Source organism: Mesitornis unicolor, unplaced genomic scaffold, assembly GCF_000695765.1.
Source record: "Mesitornis unicolor isolate BGI_N332 unplaced genomic scaffold, ASM69576v1 scaffold14708, whole genome shotgun sequence".
NCBI lineage: Eukaryota > Metazoa > Chordata > Aves > Mesitornithiformes > Mesitornithidae > Mesitornis > Mesitornis unicolor.
In genome coordinates, this window is record NW_010203966.1 from 27,246 (window position 1) to 38,751 (window position 11,506).

The 11,506-nt window shown below is 40.3% G+C and overlaps 1 protein-coding gene across 2 annotated transcripts in view; it reads right to left on the reverse strand.

Annotated features, from left to right (window-relative positions):
* PLCE1 (phospholipase C, epsilon 1) overlaps positions 1-11,506 on the reverse strand; it is a 121,407-nt gene that overhangs the window by 16,761 nt on the left and 93,140 nt on the right. Inside the window, exons 11-19 of one of the 2 annotated variants that reach the window (XM_010190918.1) lie at positions 7,604-7,730; positions 7,382-7,518; positions 6,219-6,457; positions 5,189-5,250; positions 4,899-5,064; positions 3,037-3,144; positions 2,499-2,615; positions 2,260-2,418; positions 1,255-1,378 (exon numbers count right to left, since the gene is read on the reverse strand). In XM_010190918.1, the coding sequence (XP_010189220.1) occupies positions 1,255-1,378; positions 2,260-2,418; positions 2,499-2,615; positions 3,037-3,144; positions 4,899-5,064; positions 5,189-5,250; positions 6,219-6,457; positions 7,382-7,518; positions 7,604-7,730 (1,239 nt within the window). The remainder of the gene's footprint in view (positions 1-1,254; positions 1,379-2,259; positions 2,419-2,498; positions 2,616-3,036; positions 3,145-4,898; positions 5,065-5,188; positions 5,251-6,218; positions 6,458-7,381; positions 7,519-7,603; positions 7,731-11,506) is intronic. The other variant, XM_010190917.1, reaches the window with a different exon arrangement.

Sequence of the window (11,506 nt, forward strand, 5' to 3'; positions counted from 1 at the left end):
ATACCTTATGTTTATCTACACCGAAGCACATCTGTAACTCTTGTGCCCCCTTGCTCAGCTTTGTGACCCATTTATGGAGTTTAACAATGGTACAGCATTAAACACCCAAAGAGCTTGGTATCACTTGTACCATCACTGCTATCCCATTGGGTAAAGGTACTGTGATCTACTTTGATATATTCTCTGAAAATAACCAATGAAAAATAACACGTAACCAAATCTGTCATGATTCAGGTACATCCAACTCGTTCAATCCATGCACGGGGGTTTTCACAAATGTCCCGTGACAAAACCTGAGAGGATTAAATGCTTCTGACTCTAGCTGTGTGCTCTACCAAAATGTACCAGCCCCGCAGCAAGAGAAGCAAAAAAAGAGGCATGACATCAGCTCAGTCACTTTAGTCTGGCACGTTCTGTCCTTCATCTGTAGTTAAATCAAATCTGTCTGATGGAATCGGGGAGCTAAGGAAGTAGTGGAAGTTACTAACAGCAGTATTTATTACCTCTGGCATGCCAGTCGTTACCTCCAATCTATAAACTGCTTCTAAAGGTGGATCGATGCTAAACTGCCAGTTCCTGAAGGCTAGGACAGCTGAAGTGTAGACAGCACACGAACTTACGAGGCAAGGCAGTAAGGCATGCCTTGCCATTTTTTCACTGAGCAGCTAAAGCTTCAATAAAGCCATCCTTACTGAACAAGACAGGAACCCAGTGGCTTCGCTACCTTTACACATGAAGTGAACAGCAGATGATGAAAGTTTAACTAAAATAGGTACTGCAGAGGTCTCTGGGATTAGACAGTAACCGAGGAGGACTTTTAGAGAATCTGCGTCTTGGGTCAATTTAACGGCAGTCATGCAGATGCAAGAGCTATGCCTGTTGTGAACTTTGAGCTTTCGGGTGTCTAAACTCCTTAGGAAAGACAGTACAGGTGAATGTCAATAGAGTACATTACGAACACAATCATTTTTGCATAATATAAATAATATGAAATATAATTTTAAAGACTACAATTTAGCATACACTGCACAATTAAAACACATAATGGTTGGAGTTAAAGTCACACTCAAGTCCTCTAAACAGTCAAACTGTTTCCACAGTATTGTGGCCTCTGAGGACATTTAGTACATCTTCCTCTCACAAGGTAAGATCAACTTACCGACATCATTCTTGAACTAGAATATTTACATGCATCATTGCTACAGTTCCAGCAGCAGCAAATTAATAAATAAATAAATACATAAATACTGTTACCATCAGAAAGAGATTCATAGTCATAGTCATATTCATCCTCTTCATCTTCCTCCTCTTCATTGGTAGGCGTGGAGTTGCTGGCACCATTGCTAGCCTGCGCTTGCATGTGAGCCAGCTGGTGAGCCTACAGCAGCAGAACCACCGATTACATTATTGGTGAGCATTTTTAAAAAGCAAAGGAGTCTTCCTCTCTCATTGTTAAAGCACTGAATATATATAATGAGAAATTATTAAGATTGTTAAGATCAAACTAAAATACCATTTTAAAGGGTCTGAATATAAAAATATATGAGGTATGCTGTTTAGGAAATGGCTTTTTAAGAAGATGGAGGATGTTCATATATACTGGTATGATCAGTGTGATTTACTTATTCTGAGAAAAGAATTCAATTCTAACTCAATTGTATTTACATTTTGGGTAAAAGCAATTAGCTTTCAAGGATTCAATCTAATTGCTGACTACCCATAGACATTGTTAAATCGAGGCTACCAGAGATGCAAGACCTAATTTTTAGAAACCCAAAAAAATTCTCATGTAGGTATAAGCACTACTTGAATAGCAAAGTACCCCTGAAAGGGAGTAAGAGAGAGAGTATTTGCCTGGCTTGAATATGAAAAAAGGAACACAGCAGAATTCTACTGAAAATGACTACATGCTGTATACATACACACATGCTCACTATTGCTCTGCAAATGTGAATAGCAAACGTTACAGTCTCAGAGTGAAATTTCATTTACGTTTATCACATGGGGCAAGTGGTGCTAATCAGAATATGAAGTATTATAAAACTAAAATACACTAAAATTCATTTATGTCCTAACTATATTTTACTATATGTCTTGTCCACTTATTTGAAAGTGTTGCAATCCACTGTGAGTCTCCCAAGCATGAGTATGCATTAGATTATTCCACTGTACATACCGGAATGGCAAAAACTTCAAACACAAATTAACGTTTCTAACAAAAGTCAGGTCTTGCTGCTTGCTATTAAGGAAGAACTTTACCTTTTGTTTCAATATATCCACTGGTGTTTGATGAGCTTTCAGCTTCTTGTTTTTAAGCAGGATTTTTCTTTTCAGTTGGCCGGGTGAAGGAAGCATGGGATCATCAGAAAAGTCACTTTCAAATAAAAACTTTGTTACCAGCTTATCTCCAAATACATTCTGAAATATCAAAAACACGATATATTATGGAAAATCCCAAGGCACGTGCTTAGAATAATGTACCAAAGTTTATGCCCTACCTTGAAAATTTCAGCCATCTTGCGCTGCTGAGGCAATGAACAGTGGTTTTCTATTGATATGATAACTGGCATGTCCGAGGTGATAAATGCATTGCGATCAATAGCTTCAACTACCTCCTGTGAGAAGGAAAGGTCATTGAAAGAACATGTGATTATTTTGCAGCATTTAGTTAACTTACTGTTAGCTGAAAGAGAAGGAAGGCACCTGTTTTCTCCTTTAAAAAGAAAGAATCTTAACTTTGCTTTCAAAAGAAGCTCCTGCAGATCAACCTAGCACCTTGTTACAACAGAACTGATAATAGCTACTTATTTTGACAATAAAAATACAGAAAAGTACATTACATATGCTACAAAAACTAACTTGAAAAACATAATGTTTACAATTGAGCAGTTCACATCTCACGTAGTACCCAGTTCATATTCTGTTAGGATTTAGCCCATTAGGATTTGTACTTTTCTAGTGGGCTAATTTTTTACTTCATTACAGTTACTGAATAGCTGCTCATTTCTTTGTTTCTATGTGCAATTAACAGCATACCTTAAAAGAGATCTTAGTAGTAAGAGTGTGCCCATGATAAATTATGGGCATCCCATCATCGCCGTCCCAGCAGTCTAATTCTACGCTTCTGCAGCCTTGCAAAAGAATCTACAATGCAATTGAACAGTGTGAGCACGCAGGAGCCACAGTCTCATGTCATCAAAGCAGAGGACAGACAGCGGAGAGCTAAATGAAAGCCCAGTGATTCAGAAAACGTGTTGGAATGAGCAAGCTCTGTGAAGGAAACAGCGTGCAGAAGCTACAGTCCCCAGCTAACTGCACTCTCTAGGCTGAGAAAGAGTGGGAAAATTAAGCAAGTATTTATGTCCATGGGAAATGCATCAATAAAGCTTTGAAGTTCACGTTATCTTACAGGACACACAGGGAAGAGGTTCACAGCAGGTGGTTCATAATGTATAGCTTAATGTTCCAAGGGAGAGAACCATGTCAATATTTCTATCTGCAAAAGCACCTATAAAGCCACATGGCAATATATTCCAAGTTGCTACCATGACTGCTTATGGGAACAGCATCTGCAGTTTGCTTGCTGGCTCCTTCTGTTGTTATGTTTAGCTTTTTTAATAGAAGAAGGTCTGAAAATAATGTCTTACGAACAAATTCTGTGAGCACAGTTAGAATGGAAACGTGCCAAGTCATCTTCCTTAATGATATTAAGTTAATTTACAGCCAGCCAGCCATTTATCCATTTTTTATTATTAATTTATTTCTTTTGGAAAGCCCTACTTGCTAGAGGACAAGATCAGCTAACCCACCTGCTGGCAGCCCAGCTTTATACTGCTGTCAATAGCATGAGTATCACTGAAAGAGTTATCTGTATTGCAATCAAATATTTTACTGAAAGCAAAGATCTCTACGATCACAATAAAACTGTCTCACTGTTTTCCAGTAAAACATTCATAAACAAAGGGAAAATTACTTCTCCTATTCAAAACCTGAATAATCACATTTCAGGCAGCTGTGAGAGCCGGGCATGCTGAGCTGGAACAGCGTCCCCCACACAGAGACAGCTACCTGGGGACACGAAGAAGCTTTTCTGCACTATGCCAATCTTGGAGCCAGATGAGCTCTATCTCGCTTCCCATCCATTCCCAATACTCACACCACCCTGTGCAGTGCTACTACAGGAACCGATCCTTTGCAATTGCATTATTCAACGCAATGATGTTTTTTGGGCTTTGCTAACACAACCTCAGCCCTGTCTTGTAACTCCAGCACACGGGATGCCAGATGAGCCCTTCTCAATGGAAAGTCATTAACATTTAGACTAATGAAAACACTGCTCACAGGAAGTCTGATGCTTTCTCTAGCATTTTGTAAACACACACACACACAAATATATATATACACGCATATAAACAAACACAGAACTAAAAGCCCTAGGGAGAAATCATTCTTTTCCCATTCACCACCAATTGGACATAAAGCCTAAAAAACAGTAGAATATTCCTAGAAGTAATGTTTTTAGAAGTTATCGTTCCATTTGAAATTTGTCTTTGCAGTGCAATGTACAGTATTTGAATAGAGTTTTTGACATCTGAATGAACTAAAACATTAGAACAGTCTTTCCTGTGGGAAAGTCTAATTTTAGCAGGTTGGGTCAGACCGACTGGTGTCTAAATGCTATGAATCTCAAACTAAAACCATTTTTTTTGCCTTAGAAAAGGCATTTGAGCACAACTGTGCTTACAGGCAGCTTTCCCACACATCATGTTTTCCAACGTTTTTCAGGCAGGGGTTTAGGACATTTAGATTTTCAAAGCAAAAAGGTCATGCTTCTGCGACTTGCCAGTTAAACAAACAAGTTCATGTTGAAAACTGCACAAGGACCCAATCCAGCATACCTGGCTGTACAGCTCTACCGAGGATTCCCCTTTAAGCTGATGGCCAGTAAGGTAAGTATTGTGTGAAGATTCGATGTAGTAATATGACAGTGGAAAGTGCAAGTCCTCAGCATTCTCTTGTGACTCATCATTTTTGGAGGCAAAGTTGTCTTTATCCATCAAAAACCTAGGGCAGAGAACATGCGAGGAAATCTTATGCTCTGCTGAGTATACTGTCACTGTCACACAAACATCAGTGCACTGGTGTCATCTTAATATACACAAATATAAATAAACACATAAATAATTACCTTGCAAATCCCTCAAAAGAGAGTAGCCCCTGCTGGCACATGTTCGCACTGGGTTCAAATTTCTATAAAGAGGAAGAAATTTAAGAGATTGACAAAACCGATTCTTTCAACTGTGGCTTTTTCACATTATCATAGTGTAGTCTGCTCACTGAGTTAACCAGTTAGTATCTAAAATCAGTCTTTTGTGAACAATTAGGTGCCTGCATTACGCTCATGCCTGTTCTACAAATCACTAAACAAGCACACTAAACTCAAGATTGTAAATCACAGAATCATTCAAGTTGGAAAGGGTGCTGGGAGGCCTAACCCAACCTCCTCTTCAAAGCAGAGTCAATACTTAAGCTGAAATTAAGAAGTATCTGTAATCAGGCATCCTTCTCCTGTCTATTGTGCTTAAACACAACACACCACCATCTCAAATGAAATTACAGAATCACAGAATGCCTTGGGTTGTAAGGGACCTTTACAGGCCACCTGGTCCAACCCTCCTGCAGTGAGCAGGGACACCCTCAACTAGATCAGGTTGCTCAGAGCCCCATCGAGCCTGACCTTGAATATCTCCAGGGATGGGGCCTCTGGGCAGTCTGTTCCAGTGTTTCACCATCCACACTCTAAAAACTTCTTCCTTGTATCCAGTCTAAATCTACCCTCCCTTAGTTTAAAACCATAACTCCTTGTGCTGTCACAAGCAGTCTTGCTAAAAAGATTGTCTCCATCTTTCTTGCAGGCCCCCTTTAAGTACTGAAAGGCCACTATAAGGTCTTCCCGCAGCCTTCTCTTCTCCAGGCTGAACAACCCCAGCTTCTTTTCTTTTTATGGACATACTTATTGACATGTGCACAATCTTATAGCCCATAATAAAGATAATATTAAATTTTAAGTTCAAGTAAACTGTAGTGACAAAATTAGCATGAAAGGAGACGCTCACACAGATATCCTATTCTGAATACAAGGCAGATAATGCTGGTGGGGAAAACAGAAATAACAAGAGTTCAAGTAAAAGGAATTGCAAGATGTTTGTATTACAGACCTGGATAATACTGAGGATTTCATCATAGGTGCAGTGCTCTCCTTGGCAGTTCACTAGGAAATCGTTTAGTTGCTGGATGCCCACTCCAAATATTCCCAGCGACGTGCTTTCAACTCCAGTACCATTGGTTACAATACTGGCAGCAGCAATAGCATCAGATATTTGCCTTTGGTTATCTGACAGTTGCTGCCTGCTCTTAATGAACAAACCAAGGTCTGACACATTCCTAGTCAACAAATCTTAAAAGACAAAAAATGGAAATATAAGCTATATAACTATGTGTATGATATATACTGTATGGAATACAATGAAATATATAATGCACATGAACATCTGACTGAATATGTTAGCACTCAGTAAATGAGAACAAAACCGTCTTGTTCCTATTCACTAACAGAAGAAAGAGTATTAAGTGTGTGTGAAAACAGTGGGAGCTGACTGTAAGTATTTAATTATTACAAATAAAATCCTGAAACCATTGACACTGATCCACAGTCTCTCAGACGCTGTCACTCAGGACCCTCCTGCTTCCTCCCACCACATACAGCCTCAAAGCCTTTCTTTCACTGTGCACAACCCCATACCCTTCCTGTGCGATCAACATTTCTCTTCCACTCCCATATGCCAACTGCTCCGTACCCTCCCCACAAGCTGCTTGGCAGAAAGCGTGCTTTCTTTAAAGCTCTAGACTTAAGATTACGGTAACTGGGGAATGTAAAGGGGGACAGAGGTTTCCTTCCCCTTTGTCCCACATAAAGTAGATACAGTAGGAAACCAAATAGGAAGAAAACAACCAAACAAGACAAATACCACCTCTTCATTTAGCCTCCCTACATCTGCTGTTTCAGCCACACAGCCAATTCCAGAGCTCCTGCAACCAGATACAGATCCTGTGTTGGGCCCAGCCACTCAGCAACACATTTTATGCCTCTGCTATACAAGTTAAAGACATATCTGTGTAATGTAAAGCAGGGATGCTTTTCCACTCCTTCATTTCTGAACAAAGAACCTGTCTTACATCCTGCTAACTAGGTATTAGTGGAGATACGGCAGCAATCCTCTACTTAAATCTGTAACTGATTGTCCTTTATAAGACTGACCGGGACAGGCAAATAACTGAAGCTTTCAGCAGTCCAACAGCTGTATTTTCCTCTTTAACAAACCTAAATCAGGCTGGAATCCACTGCTATTTTCATCAATCTTCAAATTAGTATAAAGTGGAGCAGGCTCTAAACCAGATCGATTGCAAGGCACAGCATAGACATCAAAAAGGTCTTTAAGATCCTTGCGGCTACGGACACTGCGAAAAGAGTTAAAAAGTTCAATTTTTGTTCTTTTATGAGCTTGAATGAATAAGATCAGTACAGAACAAAAGCATATTTTACCTGAAGGATTTGAAGAGCTCTACAAATTCCACAAAAGTCATATTACTATCAGACACCATGAAGTTCTGAAACCCCTTCATTCCTCCTTTAACACGGCCGTGCCAGCTACTGCTGCTCCATGTGCTAAATCAGAAAGAGACTGCTGTAGTTTGGTTATGTTAAATTGCCACTTACTGAAATACTATGCATTACTGCATTAACAGTTTATTTGTGTTCTCCTTAGTGTATTTATTACCAACAGAAGAAGGAAATAAAGCAGTATCTTAGAAGACGCATGACAGTTTGTACTTCCTTGTTTTATAGCAGCTACTCTTTTCCCTCAAGACAACTGCAGGCTTTGCCAGAATTAATAATGCATATGCATGCTATTTAAAACTCTTTCATGTGCAGAAGGGCCTCATGCAAATGGCAGAAATGAAAGTATTCTCATCTTCCCTTTAAAGAAAACAAAGCCAGTATTCTTGTAGCACAAATTGTCTATGAGGTTCACTGAAGATTTTGCTAAGGGAAAATAAAAGCGATGTAAAATTCTTTAAAGCTCTGCGCGAGCAAAATAAAATAGTAATATTTTGACTGGATATGTGAGAAAAACAAATACCTTCTTTACACACCTGGGGTTTCTTATATTTGGGAGCATTAAAGGTGCAACTTTTCAGAAGGATAACCCTTCCCCTTTCCTGGCACTCAACCCTCGTTTCCCAACCACATCGGTATCCCAGACACTTCCCAAAAACAGTCAGGATTACCACCAGCTACCTCAAAGACAGGTCAAGCTGCAGCGGCACCCTTCCTGGGCCTAAACGTCAACGAACACACACTGCAGGAGTGGGATTCGCCAGCATCTGCATCCTGAAAACGGAGGGATCTAAGCAGTCAGCACAAATACCAACATTGCAACTCGAGGAGTTACAGTATTTGTTTCAAAATATCAGACTAGGTGATGTTTGTCAGATGTTATTGCTCTGTAATGTTCAAATCTAAAATCCATTCATCTATGATTTCTGCCATCAGGTTCAGCACAAATAGTTCCAACAGCTGTGATGGAAAAACAGGACCAGCTTGTTGTCCTGCCCACTTGCTGCCAGCAGATGACTTTTTACATAAATATGCTAGATCAGATTCCTCAGTTCACTCCTGGCCTGGGATAGATGCATCCAATTGAAAACAGAATGTAATTTTAAAGTATTAAAAAATACCATCTACTTTAGTTGATAATGTTCATTTTTTTCTGACATTACTATGGCAAGTACTGACATACTGCATAGAACTTCTTGGCTAAAATAATTCCTAACATTTTTATCAGATAAGAAAAATGAACCATGATGAGGAAGGTCTCTCGACTCCAGAAAACAGACTCAACTGTAGAGTACCAAAGGGAAGACTGGAAGCAGATGATAATGCTCAGCATTTCACCAGATCTGATCTCTGAAGGGTATCTTCCACAATCATTCCATGAGTAATACACAAAAAAGCCAAAAATCCAAGAAAGCCCCACTAACACCAATAACCAAACCTGTAATTAGCAGCAGTCTGAATGATACCTGTGTACTGCTAACAAGAGAGGCAGTTTACACCCTCTTCGCAAAAAATCCCCCATCTCGAATTTTCCATCTCCTGTTACATGCTTCCCAGGGGTGTTAGCACCCTTTTCCCTGCTTTTTCCACCTTACAAGCAGCACTGGATTTCCAAAGAACCTGGGAATTTGCGGGATGCACATCTTCTTTGAAAGAATGACAGAAGGCAGCTGCAGGCTACCTGTGTTTGGAAATTATCTTGACATCCGGATTGTACAAGGATTTATTCTCAACGTAAATTAATTGTAAGGAGGTCAGGAATATCAAGGTTGTGAGTTATACATGTAAAAATACTGGTTTTCATCCTCTACCTACAAGAATTGCTCTTATTTAAAATGTACAGTAAAGACAGCCAGGTCCTCTCCTCTTTTCAAATTGCTGTCCTTATATTTCCTTTTTTTTTCTATTTTAAGAAATTTTATTTTATTTAGCACTTCTCACTTGGTGGAGACATTGATCTAAGTGACTGGTCAGGGAAAGCTAATGCACATATTATATGGCAAGAGAAAGATAAAAACAACTAGAAATCTCCCTTGCTTTCCTCCTCCTAGCTGCTACACTGCCGCTAACAACCATTTGTTACCAGCTAAGCCTTCTGTGCTGCAAAGGCTCCTGTGCAGCCCAGCGGGACCCTCTACTCCCTGCTCTCCTATGCTCTGGGTTCTGTGTGAGATCATGCACTCACCTAACGTGCACAACCAGCTCAGGTCCAACACTGCCTCCAACTGTTAAACTGTCAGTGTTTGCATTTAAATCCAGATGAATCCAATCTGAATTAATAAACTCTGTTGGCTCTAATCTGTGCAGAGCCATACAAATGTGTACAAGCATCCCCAGCGGATCCTGTATTTCCTAGGTTATTTCATTATCTGGGTCATTCTGACTTTCTGTTACTTTGGAAAATGGATACTTCATTTTATCTTAATATTTGATGCGTCTGACAAAACTGGTTGTGAGTGTATAACTTGGATTTTTATGAGACTGTAGAATTAACAACAAAAACGGAGGACAACAAAATAAAAGACATCTGTGTTTAGCTTGTGTGGGTTCCTAAACTTACTTCGCTTGTGTATCACTACTGTTAATGGCAGCAGCTTGCAAGACTACTGCGCTGCCTGCAGTCTATACATACCACAGCTTGTGGACCACTGCCCCAATCTGTTCCTCTTTCAGTTACATCTGTCCTGCTAGAGGCATTCATCCTGCCACTTCCTCTGAGTGGGGCAGAAAGGCTCAAGTTCACATTGCTCTGCGCTGCCCAGCAATTGGCTCAGGTCTGGTTTGGTCGCCCCTGGTCCTTGCCTGTTTCTGAGATATCATTCTCATTTTTGGTGTGTGTTTTACCTCAAATAGCTGAAGTAAGCCGTGGCACATGCTATTGCCTGACAGACTGTCATTTATTTAAAGTAACACAAAGCAGCAGGACATGTTATGACTGTGGGTGGACTGCCTAAGGTCCAGTCTTTGGTGGGAGTGTGTCCTACAACACAGTAGGTTGTAGTAGATGGTTTGAGACTGAGCTCTCCATCCATACTATCTAGTTACAGAAGACTCTGGAGCAAATATTCCCAGAACTGCACCTAAATTCCACCTTGGAAGCAACCAGCTGGTTTACTCTAAAAGGGATCCCAAGAGTGAATTAATAATTAATTGTAAATGTATTAATACACACACAGAGGGGATGATCACAGGACCTTGCAGCAAAGCGGAACCCCAGCTATGTGATAGCTCAGACTTGCTGAGCACAGCTGAGGCACTACATTGAATTCTTTCTTTTAGCCCATGTGAAGTGTCCACACACATGAAAACTGGCAAGCACAGTTCAGACCTATCAAGGCTCCAAAGCATAGAAGCCAAGAATAAAACTCTTTCCAGTGCTGCAAGTCTCTTAAGGGCTAATGAAAACTGGGTCAAGGTAATGGATACAACATAATCCTGTTCTAAGGAAGATTTCCTCAGGACAGATGAAACAGTTATACAGTTGTATCCTGAGCAAACTCTAGCACGAAGGGTCAAATCAAGTTTGGGAGAGCTCTACCAAGTGACACTGTGGAGTTTCATAAAATCACAGAATCATTAAGGTTGGAAAAGACCTCTCAGATCAAGTCCAACTGTCCAACCCAGCACCATGATGCCCACTAAACCGTGTCCTGAAGAGCCACACCTACACATTTTCTGAGCACCTCCAGGGATGATGACTCTACCGCTTCCCTGGGCAGCCTGTTCCAGTGTCTGACTGCTTTTTCAGTAACAACTGGTCTTTCCAGACAACTTTGCTAGAGAAACCTGTCACAGCTCAGGGAGGCCCACAGTGCTAAGCCGTGTAGG